We start from the raw sequence: 25,031 nt of genomic DNA, 5'->3' as shown, positions 1-25,031 counted from the left end.
AACAAATAAGGGTTTACGCCTTTTCTGTCAAAGACAACTTTGTTTTTTATAGTAAAACTGAAATAAGTGAAGTGAAGTGAATTATATTTATATAGCGCTTTTTCTCAAGTGACTCGAAGCGCTTTACATAGTGAAACCCAATATCTAAGTTACATTTAAACCAGTGTGGGTGGCACTGGGAGCTGGTGGGTAAAGTGTCTTGCCCAAGGACACAACGGCAGTAACTAGGATGGCACAAGCGGGAATCGAACCTGCAACCCTCAAGTTGCTGGCACGGCCACTCTACCAACCGAGCTATGCCGCCCCACAATATATGCAGTATTTAGATAGATAGATGGATAGATAGTACTTTATTCATTCCTTCAGGAGAGTTAATTCATTTAGCAATTAAAGCCCTCGAAGATCAATAATGCAGGACACCATTTATTTTAATTATTTAATATTTTTGAGTAATCACAGTGGAAAGTTAAATAAAATACTACTAAATATATTTGAGATCTGAAAGGTTCCCCACTCATAAAGTGATGCATTTTTATTAGTTGTTTTTTTACTTTTAACACTTAAATTTCAAGATCAACTTACGATATATCTGTCGATTTTAAGTTCGAACTATTATTTAGTTTATTTTATGCTCTTTTGTCAAAACTTTTATGTTATATGGCAACCACACAACATATGCAATATTTTTTCCACATATAACATTTTAAAGTGATAATTTTTAAGTAATAGTTCATTATAACATAGATTTTTTTTGTCCTTTTTTTTTTTGAGCAATGGAAAAAAAAGAAACTAAAGACAAAAGGGAAAAAAAACTGCCTGCACGGCAGCTTTGTGTCAACATTGCCACATTTTCTCATTAGATTTCACCTCATTCCACTTTTTTTTAAATGTTTTTTTTTTAAAATGTTTGTTTTTAATTTTTGCAATACTATCAATTTTGCCAGTTCTGCAGAATGCCCACCTCAACCGACGCACAGAGGGGTGGGGGTGTGGGGAGGTTGGGTTGGTGGTAGCTGGGTGTATAATGGAGCCCGGAAGAGTCAGGATACATGGGATTCTGGGTATTTGGTCTGTCATGTTTATGTTGTGTTATAGTGCGGATATTCTCCCAAAATGTGTTTGTCATTCTTGTTTGGTGTGGGTTCACAGTGTGGCGCATATTATTAGTAAGAGTGCTAAAGTTGTTTAAACGGCCACCCTCAGTGTAACCTGTATTGCTGTTGAATTGGGATGCCTTGCAGTCTCTTACGTGTGTCTGCAATAGCCTCGTCAAACAATTCTTTGGGCTGGCAAGCTATTTGTACAAGCTGTAGAGGGCGGTAGTGCCATCATTGTACGCCCTTATTGTTGTTCATTGGGTGAACACCAGCGTACATTTCAGAGAATAATTACTCTGAAATTCAGTCGTCTCCCGGGAAAATTGGGAGGGTTGGCAGGTGTGACGCTGTCAAGCGGCAGTCATATAAAACTCGCGGGCCGCACTAAAATTAAACTTTCATATTAAGGTGCGGGCCGCGTGTCTGAGACCCCTGGTTTATACATAGCACAAAGCAAAAAAAAACTGCAGTATTATTTCATCATAAAAATTTCAAATGAGTTATGTGGCTCCCATTGTTTTCTTTACTTTGTGAAACGGGTTAAAATGGCTCTTTGAGTGGTAAAGGTTGCCGACCCCTGCCCTACGTTCTATTTTAAGTCCTCTTTTTCATCTTTTGAGCTAGTCTGCAGTGGCCCGCGAATTCAGTTTAAAAAACTTGCAAACAGGTTTTTGCTGCAGATTCTTAAACTGTGATAGAGATTATCTTTGACTGGCCTTTTTGCAGAAGCGTACCTATTGACTTTGACACAAAAAATAGACCACAATCAAATGTCTACTGGAGAGTGGTTCTCTGCAATATGTAAATTATTAGTGATAGGGAGTACCAGAACAAATTAGTTGACTATCCCTGCAATATGTGATACGTCTGGTTCTATAATCATCATGACTTTTTACCTAATTGTTTTCACTGAAATAAAATTGAGTTGAAGTCTAACTGTTAAAAAGCCACGTGAAAGCATTTTTTAATGTACAATTTTGTCAAATTGTAAATTGTTTGTGTTTCCACTGAAATGTTTTCTTAAAGACCCAGTTCTATAGTATTCCTCATTGCAAATGCCACTTCCTCCCCAGTGTCCTTAAAATCCGTCTATCCACCCTTCCTCGTTGATGATTTTCCTCCTGGGTCGCAGGGTTCAAAACACAATAGGCCAAAAATAGCACAGCTGATGTGCACGCACACATAGACACTCACACAATGATAATGTACCGTCTTCATGGGATTTTTCACAACTTGTCATCCGCCCGTATCATGCATTTGAATTCTGTGCTGTTAAAGAGAGAAAGAAGTGTCTGCTATACAAATCCTTAGTGGCCTGGAAGGATGAGAGGAGCGGTCCAAATTATAAAAGAGGGAGAGAGGATGGGAAGTGCCTGAGGTGGGCTGCTGTGTGTGAAGGCACCAGAGTGCTGACAAGGCAGTGAGGCAAGTGGGATCCTTCTTTGGTGCATGTGTCCTGCCAAGCCTTGCTCTCTTGCTCTGTCTCTTACACACACACACACACACACACACACACACACATACATACATACACACACACACACACACACACTCACACACCTACTGTTCCTTGAGGCGGTCCTACACTGTCGGAAACAGGATTGGTCATTGTGCACTCTTAACTCATTAGTCACCCTCCTACTACACTGACAACATCCTGTGTCCCACGCTGCCGTTCACCCAGTTACATTTATTTATACTTCTGCACAGAATTCCCCCCGCAAATTCCTGTGCGTTTCGAGAAAGATTGTTGTCCTCTTACAGTACGTGTGCTTTCATGCGTATGCGATCAAAAGCATATCTACAATTGTCTCTTCAGCCTTGTACAATAGATGCTGCGGAACACCACTGTAGAGTTAGCAACACACTAACTTGTTGTTTGTGGTCTGTGCAAGCGGCTCACATGACTTTCTGCCGTCATGGGAAGAGGCTTTTGTGCTGATGACATCTGGGTTTCAGCCACCAGTATTTACAATGGGGGGCACTTATTGACTTAAACTGCAAAGTTGGGGTAGCACTAATTGGAGCCATGCTATAATTACAGACTAGACACTGTTATCTCCAAAAGCAACATTTTTAAACTTTCAAATTGTTTGGGAGTGGCAAGGAAAAGATTGACCACATTGTAATCATAACAATGTATTGTATTGTATTTATCTGTAAGGAAGTACATTTGCAGTTTTTATTATCTCGGTTAGGCAGATAATGCACGTAACAAACCAGTCTGTTTGCTCTTGTATCATTCCATGGAATTGAGCGCTCCAAAATCCCATGCATTGGTCACTTTAGTCTGTGCTTTCTTTTATTATTGCGTTCAACTGCATAACAAGTCACCATGGGGCTAATAACGCTTGCGAGAGCCATCACTTGGATACATATAAAGGGGTGAGAAACACTATTAGATTAAAAAAAAAAAAAAAAACTTGCAGTGAAGTCCAGTGCGTGGGCAGCGTCCATGTGGCTATCCCTCCCTAGGTAGGGGTACCTTTTTACATTTGTACTTAAACGGTACCAATTCCTGGTCGATGGGATCGATTCCGATATTTAAAAGTACCATATTTTGGTACTTAATAATACATCAATTTTTTTAATTTTGGTGTTTAATAATGCATCTATTTTTAATGTAAAATTTGACATCCAGTTAATAATGGTAACTAACTGTGCTGTCCAGTATCTTTTTTTCTTAAAGTACTTTGAAGGGGTGGGAATCTTTGAGCATTTTTGGATTTTTGCGATTCAGGGGGTACGATTTGATTATGAATCAAATATTCATGAACATTTAATGATTATATTGTATGTAATCATTATATGCCCAGACACTTCATAAACTGGCAGCTCATAAAGGTGTGGTGCATTTACTATCTACCCATTCATATATATGTCTGCTAGTGTTGTCGCACTGTGTGGATAATTATCTTGGCTATAACACGGTTTGAGGTGGTGACTTGTCCAGGGTGTAAACCGCCTTCCGCCCGATTGTAGCTGAGATAGGCGCCAGCGCCCCCCGCGACCCCAAAAGGGAATAAGCGGTAGAAAATGGATGGATGGATGGATGGATGGATGGATGGATGGATGGATATAACACGGTTCCAATTAGACTTATGTTGAACTGTACAAAACATGAATTATTTTCTTGTTTTACTACTTCCAATCCGAGCTATTTAGCGCTGGCTTTTCTCTTCCTCTGTGTGTCCGCGCTAGAGATCTGCATTTTAGAGCTGTCAGTATTACTTTATTCAACATGCCTAAATAATCGATATTTGGATGTTTGCCCATTGATTCAGAATTGTACCTTCCCATGGTGATGCGTCTAAGAATCGGATCATCCATCCATCCATTTTCTACCGCTTATTTCCTTTGGGGTACCGGGTGACGCTGGTGCCTATCTCAGCTACAATCGGGCGGAAGGCGTCGTACACCCTGGACAAGTCACCATTTTATCGCAGAAAATCTGATATTTTTTTTACATTGCTTCTTTTTACAAATGTGTTCCATACATTATCTACAGTCCCCCTTCATGTTCTCTTCTAATGTCCTTCGTATAACAAGGTAGGCACTGCTCTTCTGAAAGAAAAAGGCCGGAAATAAGTAATTTTTTTTTTTTTTTTGCTCAGCTCAGGGTGGCCTGTTTGCTGTGCCAGCGACGCTCACAGCAAGCTGCAGGAACTCAATAGTGGGTGGAGGTCAGGAGAAACAATGAGCTCATGGCTAGGAAGCAAAATGAAGAATCTGGGTTGTAATATTGCCAGAGAGACCAATACTGTTTTTTTTTTTTTTGTCATATTGATTGACTGCCTTGATCCTGCATCCATTTTGTCTGGGAGATGTTGCAAAAAGATTTCAAGACATGGACATGATTTTATAATGTAGACACGTTTAGTTAGCATTTAGGGCTTGATTGGTTAGAATATAAATATTTCAGGGTCAAGCTGTCACTATCATACAACATTACAAACATTTACAAGTACATAGGTCTTATCTTATATTCAGAGTGCGGTCGGGGGCCATTTGCTAATTTTTTAACGGCCTGCTGCACATTCTTAGAAAATGATGACTCCACAGAAAGGCAAACAGACTTTGGTAACGTTTAACGTCCTTATTAAGAGTACTAAACGTCATTTAATGTCTTCTGTTTTCTTTTTTGTAATATGGATAAAACGATTGATTCTCTTTTAAAACTATGTTAGATTGTTGCATACCTTCCGGAAGGCTAGCTTGCCGAGCACAATTCGATGGAGTTGAATTTTAGGAATATAAAAATAGATAAATCTATTCATTGATGTTGATAGAACAATATTGCCTTATTCCAAACTTGCTGTAAACAAGCCGTTTGGAATTTAAGACGACTGTGACGTATTTTGCCTTGGATACTTCAGTGTCTCCATAATTGTCAGAAGTTTACCTGAAAAAAGGTTCAAATATTAGAAACACTAGCAGAACTATGTGAGCTATAGTGCTAACTTTACATTCTAATTTTATCAACAAAGTCACGCTACCTTAGCCTTGTTTTCGAAAGTAAAACATAAGGGTTATTTTTGCTTTTGTTAAAGGCCTACTGAAATGAGATTTTTTTATTTAAACGGGGATAGCAGGTCCATTCTATGTGTCATACTTGATCATTTCGCAATATTGCAATATTTTTGCTGAAAGGATTTAGTAGAGAACATCCACGATAAAGTTCGCAACTTTCGGTGCCAAGACAAAAGCCCTGCCTCTACCGGAAGTCGCAGACGATGACGTCGCAAGTGTGGGGGCTCCTCACATATTCACATTGTTTATAATGGGAGCCTCCAACAAAAAGTGCTATTCGGACCAAGAAAACGACAATTTCCCCATTAATTTGAGCGAGGATGAAAGATTCGTGTTTGAGGATATTGATAGCGACGGACTAGAAAAAAACAACAACAAAAAAGTAAAAAAAAAAAAAAACGCGATTGGGACGGATTCCATTGTTTTTAGACACATTTAGTAGGATAATTGTGGGAAATCCCTTATCTTTTATTGTGTTGCTAGTGTTTTAGTGAGTTTAATAGTACCTGATAGTCGGAAGGGTGTCTCCACGCACAGTGTTTCAGGGGAGTCGACGGCAGCTGCATGGACGACACAAGTACAGCTTTTCTCTGGTAAGAAGCGACTTTTTAACCACAATTTTCTCACTGAAACCTGCTGGTTGACATTCCGTCGTGTTTCATGTTCGCTTGACCGCAATTTTTAACAAGGAAGGTGTGTTTGTGTGGCTAAAGGCTAATGCTTCCCAACTTCATCTTTCTACTGTGACTTCTCCAATATTATTTGAACAATTTGCAAAAGATTCAGCAACACAGATGTCCAAAATACTGTATAATTATGCCGTTTAAGCAGACGACATTTAGCTGTGTATGTGTGCAGCGCTCATACTTCCTAAAAACCCGTGACGTCTTGCGTACACGTGTTCATTACACAACGTTTCTAGGACGAAACTCCCGGGAAGTTGAAAATTGTAATTTAGTAAACTAAAAAGGCCGTATTGGCATGTGTTGCAATGTTAATATTTCATCATTGATATATAAACTATCAGACTGCGTGGTGTGTAGTAGTGGGTTTCAGTAGGCCTTTAAAAAAAGCATCACAATGATATATGAGCATGCTCATCTAGATTGGAGCGGGTCATAAGCAGCGTCATATGGAAGGAGTTTTGTCCTTAATAATGTCATGGAAAGCCAGAACTTCAGCCCCTTGTCTCAAAAGAAAAGCTAACAAGTAAGGAAGATGATAGATGTTTATCTTTGGTGCTCATAAAGTAGTTATTGTGAATTTATTTCAATAAATGATTATGCAAGTTTAATGATATATTAAACACTGTTACTCGTTGGCCGATATAGGGACCGACAAATTATTGCCAATAAACAATATTATTGTCAACATTTTTTTGAGGTCAAATTAACCACTGATGTAATAATACATAAAAATAATTAAGCTGGTTTACCTTTTCAAATGCACTACACTTGTATTTCGTGTACATTTTAACATTATGATTGAAATGTAATTTTTAAAAAAGAACACTTATTAACTAACATATCCTCTGTCACGGTTATCAATATTATCGCAATATTGTTAAATTATCCATCCATTTTCTACCGCTTATTCCCCTTTGGGTTCGTGGGGGGCGCTGGTGCCTATCTCAGCTACAATCGGGCGGAAGGCGGTGTACACCCTGGACAAGTCGCAGGGCCAACACAGATAGACAGACAACATTCACACTCACATTCACACACTAGGGCCAATTTAGTGTTGCCAATCAACCTATCCCCAGGTGCATGTCTTTGGAAGTGGGAGGAAGCCGGAGTACCCGGAGGGAACCCACGCATTCACGGGGAGGACATGCAAACTCCACACAGAAAGATCCCGAGCCCGGGATTGAACCCTGACTACTCAGGACCTTCGTATTGTGAGATTATACACACATTAAAATCTTTTAACCAAGTTGTATTTTTTTCATAACGAAAATAAATAGTCACACAATAGGTTTTTTCTTGGCAAAAGGAAACATCAAATATGTTTCTGGCTTTATAAGAGCCATATTGTTTTTATTTGTGTTGTTAAAAAAAAAAAAAGTACCAATGATTGTCACACAAATACGAGATGTGGCGAAATTATTCTCTGCATTTGACCCATCACCCTTGATCACCTTATGGGAGGTGAGGGGAGCAGTGGGCAGCAGCGGTGCCGCGCTCGGGAATCATTTATGGTGATTTAACCCCCAATTCCAACCCTTGATACTGAGTGCCAAGCAGGGAAGTAATGGGTCCCATTTTTATAGTCTTTGGCATGACTCGGCCGGGATTTGAACTCACGACCTACCGATCTCAGGGTGGACACTCTAACCACTAGGCCACTGAGTAAAGGTGGTCTGGAGAGGTTTGACACAGTGGCTCCGACAAGCAGTGTGAGGGTCATGTTTTTTGACTTCTCCAGTGCTTTCGATACTATACGGCCTGGGCTACTGGGTGTGAAGTTGGACTGCTGGACTGTGTGTCTGACAGTCTGGTCAGCAACACCGGGGCCCCGCAGGGTACAGTGCTCTCCCCCTTCCTCTTCACCATTTACACCACCAATTTCCACTATCAGTCAGAGTCCTGCCACCTTCAGAAGTTTTCTAATGACTCTGCGATAGTGGGGTGTATTGAAGATGGTGATGTTGAGGAACACAGGGCACTGGTGGAGGACTTTGTCACATGGTGTGGAAAGAACCACCTCCAGCTCAATGTGACGAATACCAAGGAGCTGGTTGTGGACCTGGGAAGGAGGAGGAGTACTCCGGCGACCCCTGTTTCCATCAGGGGGGTCGATGTGGACATGGTTGAGGATTATACATACCTCAGAGTACACATCGACATCAAGCTGAATGGGTCAAAACACGCTGAGGCCCTCTACAAGAAGGGACAGAGCCGCCTCTACTTTCTCAGGAGGCTAGGATCCTTCAACGTCTGTACAAAGATGTTGAAGATGTTCTACGAGTCGGTGGTGGCGGGCACCTTCTTGTATGCCGTGGCTTGCTGGGGCAGCGGGCTAAGAGCGAGGGTCACATACAGATTGGACAAGTTGGTAGAGCAGGCCAGTAATGTGGTGGGAGTGGAGCTAGACTCTCTGGCGGTGGTGTCAGAGAGGAGAAATCTAGCAAAACTCCTAGGCATTATGGGTAACACCTCTCACCCACTACACTCGGACCTTGCGGAGAGAATGAGCACGTTCAGTGGAAGGCTCAGACTCCCAAAATGTAACACGTAACGACACAGGAGGTCCTTCATACCGACAGCCATCAGACTGTATAATGCATATGTTCCTTCTTGACTGCACTTAAATGTAGAATATATGTAGAATATATTTATATTATTCATATATTATGTATTATATGTATGTTATATATTATTTATTATTATTATTGTTTATTGTGAGCGAACTGTAGTGCTGAATTTCCCCCAGGGTTCAATAAAGTACTTTCTATTCTATTCTATTCTATTTCATTCTATTCTATTCTATTCTAAATATGGTTATCTTCTAATTGCAAATTGTGTGATCATTTCCCGTTTATGTGACGTCATGCAAGTTTAAACACTGTCTGGTTCAACTCGACATTGTGGAGTTTATATCGATCACTTTGTGCAAAGACAGCACAGCCTTGATGTTTAATTTGAATAATGTATATTCGTAGTTTAGACAGTAAAATGTTTATGCAAGTTTAACTTAGAGTATGACGTTTTTTAATGGGGACATACGTTAATGTCTTTTGTTTTCATGTTAGGATTTAAGCTAGCTAGCAAGTTAACGCTATTCGGTTCATAATTTTGTCAAAATGTGTTTTTTGATCATTTTAATTTAATATGGTAATACTAACCGTTGGGAGCATTACTGCAGTTATCATTATTACAGTTTTTGTGGATGTAGTACAAACGCCAGCAGCTGCTGAAACTGATGCAAAGAGTCACCGCTTTTGCAGCCTGTAAACACGCATGCGCATGGTGATTTATCGAGGTTGGCTGATTTATGGAGTTCTGTTTCATTTATCCTTTGATTAATTGACTCATCGAATATCGGCCCAGGTCAAGTTACTAGTCAAAATGGAATGCGACATATGTTGAATTCCAAATGGTACGACCATAGAGATACATTTGACGGTAGAATGTCTGCTATATTCACCACAGTGACTTAAAAGTCAATTACACTTTATCACTGTAGAAAAGGCCAATATAATTAAAAAAAAAAAAAATTCCCGTTAGTGATAACCAGCCAACATGGCACTACTACATTCAAGTTTGTGTTTGTGCTCCACTTAGAGAGGTAAGGACCTGTTTGAAGGCGTTTGTTCCATATGGCAGCTGCAATATGAGTGCTTTCTCATGCATAATACACAAGCATGTTTTGCATACATGTGGCTCTCGTTCACATCTGTGCTAGGTGGAATGTGTGGCGGTTAGAAGAATTAACCTGTGCTCCAGGAACAGTTTTTGTGCACTGTACTAATTGGGTGTTTTATGTTTTTAATATGTTAAAGTGCAAATTTGCGCTCTTTGACAAACTTTGTGCACAGCCGTCTTTCAGCAGCGCACACTGCAGGGTAGGATGTCCAATTTATATATTTTTTAATCAAATGCGATCTTTTTATGTAGTCGTTGCGCATTTAATGTGAAAACAATCTGACCCGCATGCAGACATAACGTCATGACGCCACACATGCTGCAGTGTTCAAGGCTTCAATTCTTGTAGGTCCCAGTCCTGGCGCATTTGTGGTAATTTCAAGGATTTTGTGAAATCAGTCAACATTTTCGAACCAGATTATTGTGCGTCGAAGATTAAGAAGGACGAGGGCAAGCATTTTGGCGCTCTGTTTGTGGGACATTTGCTTCAAAGAAAGTGTGGGCAAGCAGTCGGAGGCAGGATGCAAGTTTCTAAAACATGATTACCATCTGTTTGCTGCTCATTTGTCAACTATTTATTTTGCTACTGTTTAATTTGGCGAAAAATTACGACGCTTATTGCTTTTTGATGACATATTGGTCGGATTCATAAAAATTTGGAATTGCACTTTTCACATTGATATGAAAAAAATCTAAAAATTCGGAACTTACCCACAGTGTGAAGATGTTTATTTTTGGTCTTTCCCGATCAAATCACAACTGGCTTTTAGTGAACTCGGTGCTGCCTCTGTACCATGTTGAATCTTCCGTAATTCGATTATGAATATATGCACAGTGACACTCCTAAAAATGTACCGATATTGCTAATATACTGTAATGCAAACACACCAACTGACTGTTTCCCTTTTTTTAAATGTTGTGTATTGGTGTGTTTGCATTTTGCAAAGTATAAAGACCTTAATCCACGTCTACAAATGCATTCATTGAATGTTCATTGTACATTTCCACTGCCGTTTTGTTCTCACATGCCTCCATTAATAAATGAACATAGCAGTGTTTTCTGAAAAAGTACTGTCACAGCAGAATGTCATAAAACGGAAATGAGTAGAACCACAAGAAGCTGGGTCCTCACGCACGCACATACAATTGCACAACAGTGACTTAAGCTGCAAGTGGTTAAACATATAAAGGAACACAAACAGTTTTGTGGAAATATTAGTTTCGGGAGGGAAGGAAATACAAAGAGCAGAAAGGTAAAGAGAGGATGTTGTGCCAACGGTAAAGCTTAGCCCCTCTCCCGATGACTCCTGGTAAAATGGAAAAAATAATGAATACTTAGCTCACTCTAATTATCTAAATGTGTTAATCACTTTCCTATGATGGATCCTGACAACACAAATCCACCCACACATATTTTTTATTTGACCTTTAATTTAATTGACACTGAAGCACACTTTTACAAGAAACTCCAGTCCAAAAAAAGGCCGTAATGCAAATCTAACAAGGTTGCAAACGGCACAGTACAAACAGATGAAAACATTTACAACAGTATGGCTATAAAGCAATAAAAGTTAAAGGTACTTGTCAAAACCAAAGATTAAAACAAAGGCTAGGAAGTTGTTAACAATGGATTTTTTTGAAACACAAAAAAGCAAAAAACATGCCGTTTTTGTTCCTGTCGACCTTAAGGCAAACCGACAGTGACAAAGTAAGTCCCATAACTCAAATGATCAACCATTGGCGGTGTGCAAGTTTGCAACTGTGGGAACGGTGAATGTTTAAAAAAAAAACAAAAAAAAAAACTTTGGTAATTTTTAAAAAGTCTAAGAAACAAAATTCCTGTTTTCACTGGATCATTTTCTTGTAAACATACTCTACATCAGTGAGCAAGCAACTTAAACAAAATTCACATCCGAGGCATATATGTTATTTTATAGGCTACTTTATTGGTCCCCTTTTATGCAAAAGGGAATTTTTAATAAGGGTTTTAAGGATAAACGGTATTGTAGATACACCATAGGTGCAGTAATGCAAGACTTAAAACGTCTTTCTGTTTATTACTGCAGTTCTCTACAACTAGGGATGTAAATGATAAACAGTACAACCATAAACTGCTGCAATTCTTCCCACAGTTAGTATTACTGTTTTAAATTACAATGATTGTAAAACTGTGATTGATAACACTGATAAACTCTTGGACAGGCGACACTGCTCATGCACTGGATAACCAAGCTAGCACTAGCTTGTTTAAATGCTGACAACAAAACAAGAGACATTAACCGATCTAAATTTGTACAAACACATTACTGTCTGAGCAACTAAGATATTCAATTGACACTTATCTCTACTCGGAGGAATATGACAACAGTAAGTGAATTTGCCTGACATTACATTAACCAGACATGACGCACCCAACACAGGTTTTTTTTTCAATAATTGAAAAAAACATTAAAACTTCTACAAAGTAAAATAAAAGAAGAGACACATACTTAAACATCCATCCATCCATTTTTCCACCGCTTGTCTCTAATATGGGTCTTGAGTAGCCTGAGCAGTATTTTTATAACTTATTTCTTCTGCCAAGAAAGTATATTGTGTGGCAATTTATTTTTTGTATTTCTTTTTTTTTTTTACTGAAAATCGGTAATAAGTGTGTATGCATACTTTTTGAGCAGATTTAACAATACCTTGACAATAATGAAAACCGTGCTAATTTTAGTGACAATAACAGTGATATTTTCATATCGTTACATCCCTTCTTATAACCATAAATGGAGATGTAAAAGATCGACTCTGATTGGCTTTTTTCACAGACATTTCCGCCATATTTGATCAAGTTAATATGCTGACAGCCGAGCACCGTAATCAAGCTGAAATTTATTCCAATCATCAATCACGATCATATAATTTCCCAGCGCTAGTTTGCAGTACATTTTGCTGCTTTGGCAGCAGAAGCAGAAGATATACAGTGCATACTGTACATAACAGGTATCATTTCTCCACTGGAGATGTCACGAAAGGCAAGCTTTGCTTCTCTTTTTGCCCTAAAGGCAAGAATGATAGCAAAGTAAAATTTAAACACATTGTTTAGTTTACCACAGAGAGAGACAATCTTGCAGGACTTTGAGAAGTGATGACGGGTGCGGTAGATTGTGACTTTGCATTCAGAGGCATTGTGGCTTTTGGTCTTGTCAGCAATGCATATGGACTAAGTTGTGACCACGCAAGCAACATGTGAAATGGTCATCTGCGCAAATCTAGTTTTAAAAATACATTACTCATAAGGTATATTGTGTGCCATAGCAACTTTGTTCTTTTTCATGTAAGAAAGGAGGTTCTGCTTTTTACTGGTGCCTAGCAAAAAAAGAGCACCTCTTCTTTGAAAGAATGTGGTCTTTTACTCGATATTAGGGCAACTTTTTCCACTTCCGATACGATACCCATAATGCATCGTTTAGTATTGGCCAAGGCCGAAATTGATGCAATATCTGGGTGAATCACACATATTTTCAGTATTTTGTCGTATGGAATGTTAAAAAAGATTTGATCAGGTGAAATGAGTCCAACAGAAAACAATGGTAGGTATTGAAAACACTAACATAGTTATTATTAACAGTCTGGAATTGGATTTAGGCTGTCTTTAAATTAAAGCAAGTGTTTACCTTTTAGTGAATAACTTCACTAAAATACCACAAAATACCAACTTTGTGTGCTTATTGGAGGACACTTATGTGTCCTTTTTTTGCTGACGGAACTCTCCTGAAGGAATCAATAAAGTTCTATCTATCTATCTATCCATCCATCCATCCATCCATCCATCCATCCATTAACTGGCTGTCCATCTTTGCACAAGTAAACACACTGCAGGACTGCTTGTATCAGAGACTAGTCAGACAGTTAGAGGTTTTAGAAGCAAGCCGATATAATGTGATTATTGTTTTATTGCTGATATTGGACCAATGTCAATATTGGATCGGGACAACCCTATTTAATAAACATACTGTAAAATGCTTGCAGTCCTGCAGTTTTTTGTAATTGTGTTCAATACTTCTCTTTATACTACAAATACGCATACAGGGTTTCCATTGGTCATTAAAAAGCATTAAAAGTCATTAAATGGATTTTCCAAAATTAAGAAATTAAATGCTAGCATTAGCTGTCATTTGATATATATTGTATAATAACAACAACATTACTGCAATTTGTTTGTTGCTTCTCTTGGACTGCTTGGGTATGTGTGTACGTGCTCTCTGCACATACGTGTTGACGAGACAGTGTGGGTGGCCGCTGTAAACACCAATAATTTTTTTCTGGGCCAATAAAAAATTTTACTACATAAACTTTGTAATTGGAAAACATTGTGAAAATTATCAAACAAAAGTGTTCTGTTAAACCTAAATTGGTAACATAAGCGAGCCGGTGGGGTTCCTGTTATATTTTTTGCTTGGAAAAATGTTACTGCGAGGAAGTTGTAAACATTACCTATTCATCTATTTAAGATTATCATTGTCAAATGCTTACAATTTTGTCCATACAGACACTTGTAAACTTTTGACTATAAATAATAACTACTTGCAGTAGGACAGGGGCATCAAATTTGTATTAAGTGGCATTAAAAAGCATTAAATTGGATTTGCTGATCCCTGCAGAAACCTTTGCATAATAGAAACCTGATCTGCTCTGATTGCACCATGGGATTGCAGGTGGGCCTTCACCTCCACAACAGGTCCGGTGTGCTGCAGTCAAAGCACCGTGTGAAGATGAAAGTTTTGTTATGGGTTTTTGAAGCTGCCCTTTTCACTGAGATTTGGCCCGAATGGCAGCATCTGTGTTTCAAGGAGGAGAGGAGAGTGGACAAACAATACTTCAGTCAGATAGAGAGCAAGATTAAAGAAGGCTAGTTTTCATTGTTTTTGGAGGAGCTCTCCAAAACAACACAATAATACAAATATATTTCCCAGCACTGGTAGATCAGAGACTAACCCAGAACCTCCATCTGCGATTCACACAGATTTTGACTTTACCTTGCAACCTTTAAGACATTTGGCATCAAAAAAAAATATTTTTTTAACTGCAGCATTTCAACTTGCGGAAAGGTGTGTCAAAAGCCTGGAGTCATAAGAGTGCAAGTCGTAGGAGTCAACACCTCGAGCAAACTAACCACTAAAAACAGATTGTACTCTATTGTTTCAGCTTATAAAGCGGCCAACAAAAATCAGCTATCATCCTTCTGTGTGACTTCTTGGACCGAAATACATTTTGTTGCTTGCATACATTGCCATTATCATTTCAGGTGTATAAAAAACAAAGGTTGATTGGAAACATTAAATTGGCTCCAGTGTGTGAATGTGAGTGTGAATGTTGTCTGTCTATCTATGTTGGCCCTGCGATGAGGTGGCGTCTTACCCTACCTTCCGCCCGAGTGCAGCTGGGATAGGCTGCAGCACCCCCCGCAAACCCGAGAGGGACAAGCGGTAGTAAATGGATGGATGGATGGATGTCCGATTAGGAATGTAACAATATTAATGTATCTTTGTACCCAAAATTGTCAGCGGTATCATTAATATTGTTAAATGTGCTTATTATACACACACTGACATATTTTAACCAAATTTTACTATAAAATCAAACAAAACATCTATAATAAATTGACACACACACAGTATACTTCCTTGGCAGAAGAAACATTAAATATTGTTCTGGATTCTTAATAGCCATATTTTTGTAGTCGTAGTGTCAAAGCGCTTTGAGTACCTTGAAGGTAGAAAAGTAAAAAGTACAATTTGTTAATAAAGTTGTAAAAGAAAAAAACAAAACACCTCTGACCGTGTAATTCTTCCCAGTATAGATCTCTCTGCGCTATCTGTGCTAAGAGAGCAAAGCTTGTGTGCAATGGGCACATTTGAATATTGGACCATTGGTTCTCAACCTTTTTTCAGTGATGTACCCCCCTGTGAACATTTTTATAATTCAAGTACCCCCTAATCAGAGCAAAGCATTTTTGCTTGAAAAAAATAGATAAAGAAATAAAGTACAGCACTAGTTCATCTATTTCTGCTTTAATAAATTATATAACAGTGCAAAAATATTGCTCATTTGTAGTGGTCTTTCTTGAACTATTTGGGAAAAAAAAGATATAAAAATAACTAAAAAGTTGTTGAAAAATAAACAAGTGATTCAATTATAAAGATTTCTACACAGAAGTAATCATCAACTTAAAGTGCCCTCTTTGGGGATTGTAATAGAGATCCATCTGGATTCAGAAACTTAATTCTAAACATTTCTTCACAAAAAAATAAATATTTGACATCAATATTTATGGAACATGTCCACAAAAAATCTAGCTGTCAACACCGAATATTGCATTGTTGCATTTCTTTTCACAGTTTATGAACTTACATTCATATTTTGTTGAATTATTATTCAATAAATATATTTATAAAGTATTTTTGAATTCTTGCTATTTTTGGAATATTTTTTAAAAATCTCACGTACCCCTTGGCATACCTCTAAGTACCCCCAGGGGTACGCGTACCCCCATTTGAGAACCACTGGCGTAGACAATAATGTGTTTGTACAAGTTAACTTGTGGTATGTTGTTTCTTAATGTGGAAATATGTTAATGTGTCTTGTATTCATGTTAGCATTGAAGCTAGCTAGCAACCGAGTGCTCATCGGTCCATGATTTTATCAAAGTGCAGTGATCAATCACATTTTTATGATTACTTTAATTGAAGCAGTAATACTAACCGTCAGAAGGTTTACTGCTGTCATAATTAATACCCTTTAGCGTTACATACATTTTTCCGATGTATAAATGTCGCCTATTATTCTTGTAGGAATAGGAAATGAGGTAAAACAACGTGTTTCCATAAAGCTAACAAAGTAAATTTTACTTTGAATTTTGCATAATTAATTGCCAGTTTTTGGAGTGTAAATGATATTTACACTCTATTTACACTTGTGGGTCCAACTTATACTCAAAATACAGTACTTTGGAAGACATGCAAGCATACAAGTAATACAGATATCCTCAAAGAAAAATGTTGAATGACTTATGTGTACTGTGGTTAATGGTTGCTTGTAAGATGTTTTGCAAGATAGATGCCTTATTTTTCAAGCAGTCTTTGTCAAATTCACAGTCATGTGCTTGTACAGACCCTTGAAGGTGTGTGTTTGATTTGTTCAAACACCCAAAAGTTACAATGGGTGTTTTCAGAGATTGGTACTGACTAAAATCCATCAGTGCTCGGTATCGAGTCACGTAAAATCTAACAATTTCGTTACCTCTGATGGTCGTGACCACACATCCTGTCACAGGCTAAACACTGGCCAAAACACCTGATAAGGAAACAATCAGTAAAGCAGCATTCAGAGTCAATTCAGCCAAACTGGTTCTTGGTATGTTGAAACTTTCAACACCAACAAAGCAAATATGCTTGGTAGAAAACGGCCAAATGTAAAGACAGGCTCCACCACTTTTCCAAAATGCGTTAGCTTGATTAAGGCTGGGCGATATATCGATATACGATATAAATCGCGGGTTTGTCTCTGTGCGATATAGAAAATGACTTTATCGTAATATTCGAGTAGACGTTCTCACGCAGTTGTTTTTAGCTGCGAGCATTACACTAAAGCAATGGTTCCCAAACTTTTGCAGGCTGGCGCCCCCTTGGCTCCCCAGTGAATTCCTAGCCCCCACCCCCCCACCCCCCCCCACAGACACATATGGAAACAAACACCTCTTTCTTGATATTTGGTATGCTGCAATTTGAAAAGAGAAAGGTTAAACACAAATGTGTATTTCACAAATAAAACCCAATTTAGTAAACCAATTGATTTTTTAGCAGTTTTAACTGTTTCAGCAACATAGAATGGTAAATAAACATTCCACCAGTAACCTTCATTGTCTCACACTTAATATTAATGGGATGGATGTGCTTAGTGCAGGGACATAGGCTTCTCAACATCAGGATGGAACTCACTAAGAAGAAGTCGTAGATCCCCGCGGTCAGTAATTTTCAGTCGGTTTCTTTGCTTGGAAAGAAGCAAGGCGACTGCACTGAAGCCCCGTTCTACTAAATATGATGTTGGCGTGTAGTAACCGGACCCTGATGCGTCGTCCACTGACTCGTCCTGCTGCACGTGTTGTGTACAAATCGTCAAACAAACGTTCGAACTTCTGACTTCGACTTAGGACTGCCGCCCCCCTACCGCCCCCTTCTTCCTCACCGCCCCCCCCAGATCTTTCCACTGCCGCCAGGGGGGCGGTACCGCCCACTTTGGGAACCACTGCACTAAAGGCTCTCCTCGCTCTTTCCTGAGTCTCTTTCTCACAGACAAGCAGGCGCACATTCTTACATACGTCACATACGTACACACCCTCGACCGGCAGAGAAGTAGCGGCGTAGCTAACGTTAGCTGTGACGCTAGTGGGTTGTTGCGAGAGAAAGAAGGTGCGAATCTGGTAACAAATGAAGGAAGAATTAATTCCCAAGAAAAACAGCATGGGGCCCATCGTCTGGCGGTGGTTCGGGTTCAAGCGGGAATATGTCGAATAGACAACTTTTAATTTGTCGTGTGTGGGGCACAAGCATTGCTACCAAAAATAGCATTACTGCTAATATGTAGCATCATTTGAAAGGTCACCAGCTAATAACTTTAATAAATACAGTTTTGGTAAATTGACTTAGTTGTGATTTCCTTCTCTGCATGAAAGTTTAAAAGTAGCATATATGCAGAAGAATTGAATAAGTGGCTTACTTGTTCACAACCAAAGGAAATATAATAATGTTAAAAGTTTGGCAATTGTAGTCCTCCCTTATCTTTTGTTCTAGACAGTCTTAAGTATGAGCATCTGTCCTTTTTTCCACACTATATTAAATGTGATATCAGTGTATGTATTTTCTTAAACCATCTTTTATTAATTAGGACAGGCATTTTTCAATATATAATCAACTGCTGGCGGTATACTAATTTTTACTATGTGACCAGCGTTCGATTTTGGATTCTATCTTATTTTTTAAATGTTTATGATTTAGAACTCTGCTTGTATAAAGGTTTGGTGTAATATGCAGTCCTATATATATGATTTTTGCCTCTCTCCATTAATTTTTGGAATTCTGACCTTCCGCCTGAATTCAGCTGAGATAGGCTCCAGGACCCTGAGAGGGACAAGCGGTGGACATGGATGGATGGAACTTGCGATTTCTTGCAGTGTTTATTAAATAGCCATATTCAGTAACTACCTTATTGATATAGTGAAGAGAGGAGTCAACATGTGACAGGTAGAGAATTATGTCATCGCAATACATTGATAACTTATTATGCTGAGAGACAATTTGTATACCATGAATATTATTTTCACTTCTTTTTTTTTGCAGCTCAATAATCAAATTGAATAATAATACAGATGCAGGACATCACTGTTTTGCTCCTCATTTTAATGAAAATGGTTTAGAAATATGATTATTGGTTTTGACTGATGCCAGGGACCTTGTATAAAGCATCTTAATCCATTGTATAAAATTATCTCTAAATCCATAATTTATGTAATGTGCAAAATATAAATGACCAATTTATGTGGTCAAATACCTTGCGGAATAAGAGACACTTCTCGCGAAATGGATTTTTTAAACAATTTCCGTGGTTTGTATGAAGATTGTCGACCTTCCATAAAGCCAGTTTGGTCAGTATGAATTAATTTTCCAATTACATTTGATAACCGTGTGTCTAAGATTTTGCCAACATTTTATTGTACACATTGGTCAGGGAAAAAGGATGGTAGTTACTGCAAATCAATGGGTCTTTTATTTTCTTGATGTATGAAAAATTTAAGGTTGTAAAAAACAATTGTTTATTAAATGTGTTTATTAACTGAAGATTGGTAAATTTGTATTAATAGAGTAGACAAATATTCACTGAAGATTTGATAAAATTCTGTATTGTAGCCATCCGTGCCAGGATATTTTTTTTTTTGCAAATTAATTTATAGCTTTTTGAATTTCCATTAATTGTATAGGTTCCTACAGTGTTTTTTTTTTGGTAATGCACTGATAATGATGGAAGTTGTATTTTGTTTAATTATGACTGCACAGCTTCTATGCTACAATCTTTCTCAGGCTTATATAGATTTGTATAAAATGTTTTAAACCAGGGGTGGGCATTACGTTGATCGCGAGCTACCGGTCGATCGCTGAGGGTGTGTCAGTCGAACGCAAGCCAGGCATTAAAAAAATAGACATGAAAATGAGCAATCATCAATCTTCACCAAGACTTCACTTTCGTCAGTTGTTTGACATTCTCTGCACCCGAGGATATTGTGAGATGACGCTGGCTGCTGCAAGCTCATTATTAACAAAAAAAAATCACCGACAGGACGGAGAGAAACACTTTTTATTTCAACAGACTCTTGGGCCATACTTGCTGTCAAAACTCTAAAGACCGACTGCATAGTTAGTCTGCGTTGGCACTTATAATGACATCACTAATACTTGGTTTATAATTAAGTCACAATATGTGAATAGAGTATGGTTGGCGGGTTTTGGATGGTTGTTTTTTGGGTTTTATGGACGGAATTGAATATCTCTTATTGGCTCCGTTGTAAGCAGACTTTTATTTACGTTTATTTACGAGTTGTAATGCATTAAAAAACACATCCGTCGTCATGTCTTTTATAATGATTGTGAACAATAGGCAAAATTCTTTCCAAAAATACATCCATCCATCCATTTTCTACCGCTGATTCCCTTTTGGGGTTGCGGGGGGCGCTGACGCCTACCTCAGCTACATTCGGGCGGAAGGCGGGGTACACCCTGGATAAGTCGCCACCTCATCGCAGGGCCAACACAGATAGACAGACAACATTCACACTCACATTCACACACTAGGGACAATTTAGTGTTGCCAATCAATCTATCCCCAGGTGCATGTTTTGGAGGGTACTCCGGCTTCCTCCAAAAATACAGTTAATCTTTAATAACACCATGTGGTGTATTTGTCAGACAACTTTGCTTGTTTTGACAAATATCGACCTTTGTGTGTGCCGCTATTCAGGTGTATAAGAGTTAGATTATAAACATACATACAGACTGGAGTTGAATGAGTAATTTAGCTACTTGATATTGACTTTCATGCATCAGCCAAGGCTCAGCTCTGTAAGATCAATGTCAATCCTTGTCATTAAACAGTAATGCATGGTTGCCTAAATATTGTGGGAGAGTTTTTGTAAAGTAAGCAGGATGTACTTACGTTGTTGAAGGGGCAGTTAAACCTGTTTGTCTTATTTAAGTTGTCACTCCATTGACATTTACTTGCCTGTTGCTGAAACAAGTGTCAATTTCCGGTGACTTACAGTATGTTGATAAAATATCTCATGCTTTCCATCTTCAATTCACAATCTGTCTTCCTGTAATTCCTCCTTGCAGAGAAACTAACAGCATACCAGCGGGAGTTCCATGCCTTGAAAGAGCGCCTTCGTGTGGCTGAACACAGGACGCTGCAGCGCTCGTCGGAGCTCAACAACATTCTCGAGCAGTTCAAGCGGGCCATCGCCGAAACCAACAGCAGCAAAGATGCCATCACATCCTTCTCAGGTGACTCATTCATCTGAACAAAACTAAAAAAAAAACACCACCAGTATGTTTGCTGTTCTTTAGAGTCACTTGCCTGTTTTTATTTTATTTTATTGCTGTGGAAACAAGAAAGTGTCTGGGGGAAAAAAAGAGGGCACCAGGTCCTTAAAGTAACTGACAACTAGGGCTGGGCGATATGGCCTTTTTTTAATATTTCGATATTTTATTGCCATGTCACGATACACGATATATATCTCGATATTTTGCTTTAGCCTTCATTGAACACTCGATGCATATAATCACACCAGTATGATGATTCTATATATACATTAAAACATTCTTGTTCATACTGCATTAATATATGCTCATTTTAAACTTTCATGCAGAGAGGGAAATAACTATTAAGTCAATTGAAAAAACTGTATTTAATAAACAGTTATTAAGCAGTGGAAAAAACATTCATGTCATTTCAAAACAAAAAGTGCAAGATTGTCAGGGACATTTTAAAATAAGCTATGAGTGCACTTTTGTGCATGATGTCACTATGCTCATTTTAAACTTTCATGTAGAAGAGAGAAATCACAACTAAGTCAATTGACCAAAACTGTATTTATTAAACAGTTATTAAGCAGTGGCACAAACATTCATGTAATTTCAAAACAGAAAGTCCAAAATTGTCAGGGACATTTTAAAACAAGCTATGAGTGCACTTTTGTGCATGATGTCACTAAGATGACATCAAAAAAACACTAAATTAATGTGCACTTTTTGTATAAAACGCCACTACAACAGTTTAAAACAAATAAAGTGCACTTTTGTGCAAGATGTCACCCAAGATACAAGATCTTTCAAAAACTGTCAAATAAAAATGAGCTGCATAAAAGGAAATCAAATAGCATATGTCCTTCACTATGTGGTATGTTCTTGCGGACGTTATCTCCTTCTGTTGTTGACTATTTTTTTCATATGGTGTTGAAACTGTTGATGTGGAAATGGTTGCCTCGGCATTTTGTTGGTGTGGCACCGAACGGAGATGTTGACATGCGGACTTTCAAACACTCTTCATTCTCTAGCGGGTGACTTTTCAAACAGTGCTACATATTAGCAGTAATGCTACTTTTTTTAGCAACGCTTTTGCCCCACACTTGACAAATTACGGTTGTCTTTTTGACATATTCCCGTTTGAAGCCAAACCACCGCCAGACAATGGACCCCGTGCTTTTTTTCTTGGGAATTAATTCTTCCTTCATTTGTTACCAAATTTGTTACCACTCACACCATAGCTAACGTTACGCATGCCGCTACCTCTCTGCTTTGCAAAGGGGTATACGTATGTGACGTATGTAAGAAGGTGCGCTTGTTTTATGTCTCTGTGAGAAAGAGAGACAACAAAGTGATATATAACTGTGTAATGCCCGCAGCTAAAAGCAACTGCGTGAGAACATATACTCGAATATCACGATATAGTCATTTCCTATATCGCACAGAGACAAACCCGCGTATATCGATATGTCGCCCAGCCCCACTGACAACTAATGTACCAAACCTACCTACAAGTACAAATGAAATAACCTTGAACCTTAAACCATATGTTTATTTTTTGGTTATTGTTTGCAGTGGGGTGGTTGCATTATACTGAGAAATGTTCCTAATATTTTCCCCTCCATGTACAGTACTATAGCTAAATAAGGAGACAAGTGTAGCTCTCAGTATGATGGAGTGCATTTCTAAATGACTGTTACATTATATTGAAGATATATTTTAGTACAGATCTTTTCACTGCAAAAATTAAAATATTAGCATGGTTAAATATCTGACAATACTTATTTTTCACTATATTCTCTTACCAGACACTTCCAATGTTTGACCAATGTTCTTATTTTAATTAGTTAAGTAAGTAATCTTACAACACAATAAGATACCTGATTTTTACTTTTTTTGTGCAGTTTTGGCAGTATGCCTACATATTACTTGAGATAAGCAAATTGGTGTAACTTGGTAAAATAAAAATAAAAGATATCTTGTTCACCAAAAATAAGTATTTTTTACATTGATTTTGGATATTCAGTCCTTTTCAGATTTTAGTCTAATAACGTTTAGTGCACGCTTGGACGAGGCTTTAATGCCGCATTATATTTTACTTATATAAATGATATAAAAGTGTAACTAATATATAAAGATATCTATATATTATTTGTTGTGTTGCAGAATCTCTCATAAAGATCTCCCCTTTTTTATTTTATTGTGACCATTTTAAATAAGAGGAAATGGTTAAGAGGGAGTGTTTTTTTTTTTAAAGTCCAGTCTTGTTTCCCATTGTTTTAACAAAACAAATTTTGCATTAAAAAAGATGCATAGCTGAGGTCATGTTGCTCTTCTTATGATTGCAAATTCAATTAATAGCGCCTCCGCTGGTTGTATTCAAGAAGTGCACCCTATTACATCTAAATTGCTTCAAAACTAACCTACTGTGCAAACCCATCTTTTCTTACCTATTGGTACCGGTTTGTGTATTTGGGATCTGCATAAGCCCCGAAAATTTTAAATCAAACCATGGAGGCATGGCGGACATATTTATAAAACAATATTGCCTTCCTCTATACTTCCTCCAAACGAGCTGTTAGGATTTTGCCCCAAATGTGACGTTTTTTTCCCCATTTTTAATGTTACCCAAAGTGCTTTGTGCAAGTCAGCCATTGTAGTTTGCATTATAGTCAGTAAGCTCCTTCTTTTTCCTCTATCCTATGTTGCTGGGGCAGACTGGCTCGTACATGCACATGAATCCTCCACTGTTGCCATTTATAATACAAATAGTTTAAACTTAAATTTGTCAGTATACTTGCTAGAGAAGCACTAAAAACTAGAACATGGATGACAGGGAGAAGATGCAATCGAAGTGGAGATACGCAAATAAGACTGCCCACAAAACGGCGCATCCTGAAGATTCGATCAGAAAGCGGCTTGAAAACAATTTGTAAAACTTAACCTATGTAAAATGTAACCACCATTACATGATAAGTGTTTTAAATGTAGAAACAAGTCATAAAAGGACTTATGACCACTTTAAGTAAATAGTCTTACAACAAATTAAGAGAATCCCTTTTTACTTTTTCCAAGCGAATATGGCAATATGCGTACTTATTACTTAAGATAATCGAATTGTCGTAACGTAGAAAAAAATAAATGATCTTGTGCGTCAAAAATAAGTGTTTTTTTTTTACATTGATTTCAGTCAGATTTAAGATCTTAGATTTTTAGTTTACTCAAGTTTAGCAAACGATTGGGCCAAGCTTTAATGCAGCATTTTCTTTCTTTGTGTGTGTGTGTGTGTGTGTGTGTGTGTGTGTGTGTGTGTGTGTGTGTGTGTGTGTGTGTGTGTGTGTGTGTGTGTGTGTGTGCGTGTGTGTGTGTGTGTATGTGTGTGTTTGCGTGCAAGTGCGTGCGTGTGTAGTGTTTGTTACAGAATA

At 38.1% G+C, this 25,031-nt stretch overlaps 1 protein-coding gene across 1 annotated transcript in view; it reads left to right on the top strand.

Moving 5' to 3' along the window:
- The window catches only part of mgat4a (alpha-1,3-mannosyl-glycoprotein 4-beta-N-acetylglucosaminyltransferase A), a 68,617-nt gene that overhangs the window by 16,240 nt on the left and 27,346 nt on the right, over positions 1-25,031 (top strand). The window contains exon 2 of the mRNA XM_061879302.1: positions 21,418-21,585. Within this exon, the coding sequence (XP_061735286.1) occupies positions 21,418-21,585 (168 nt within the window). The remainder of the gene's footprint in view (positions 1-21,417; positions 21,586-25,031) is intronic.

This window comes from Nerophis ophidion, linkage group LG19 (assembly GCF_033978795.1).
Source record: "Nerophis ophidion isolate RoL-2023_Sa linkage group LG19, RoL_Noph_v1.0, whole genome shotgun sequence".
In the NCBI taxonomy this organism is placed as follows: domain Eukaryota; kingdom Metazoa; phylum Chordata; class Actinopteri; order Syngnathiformes; family Syngnathidae; genus Nerophis; species Nerophis ophidion.
Note: the sequence above shows the minus strand (reverse complement) of the source record. Positions and strands in the feature narration are given on the sequence as shown.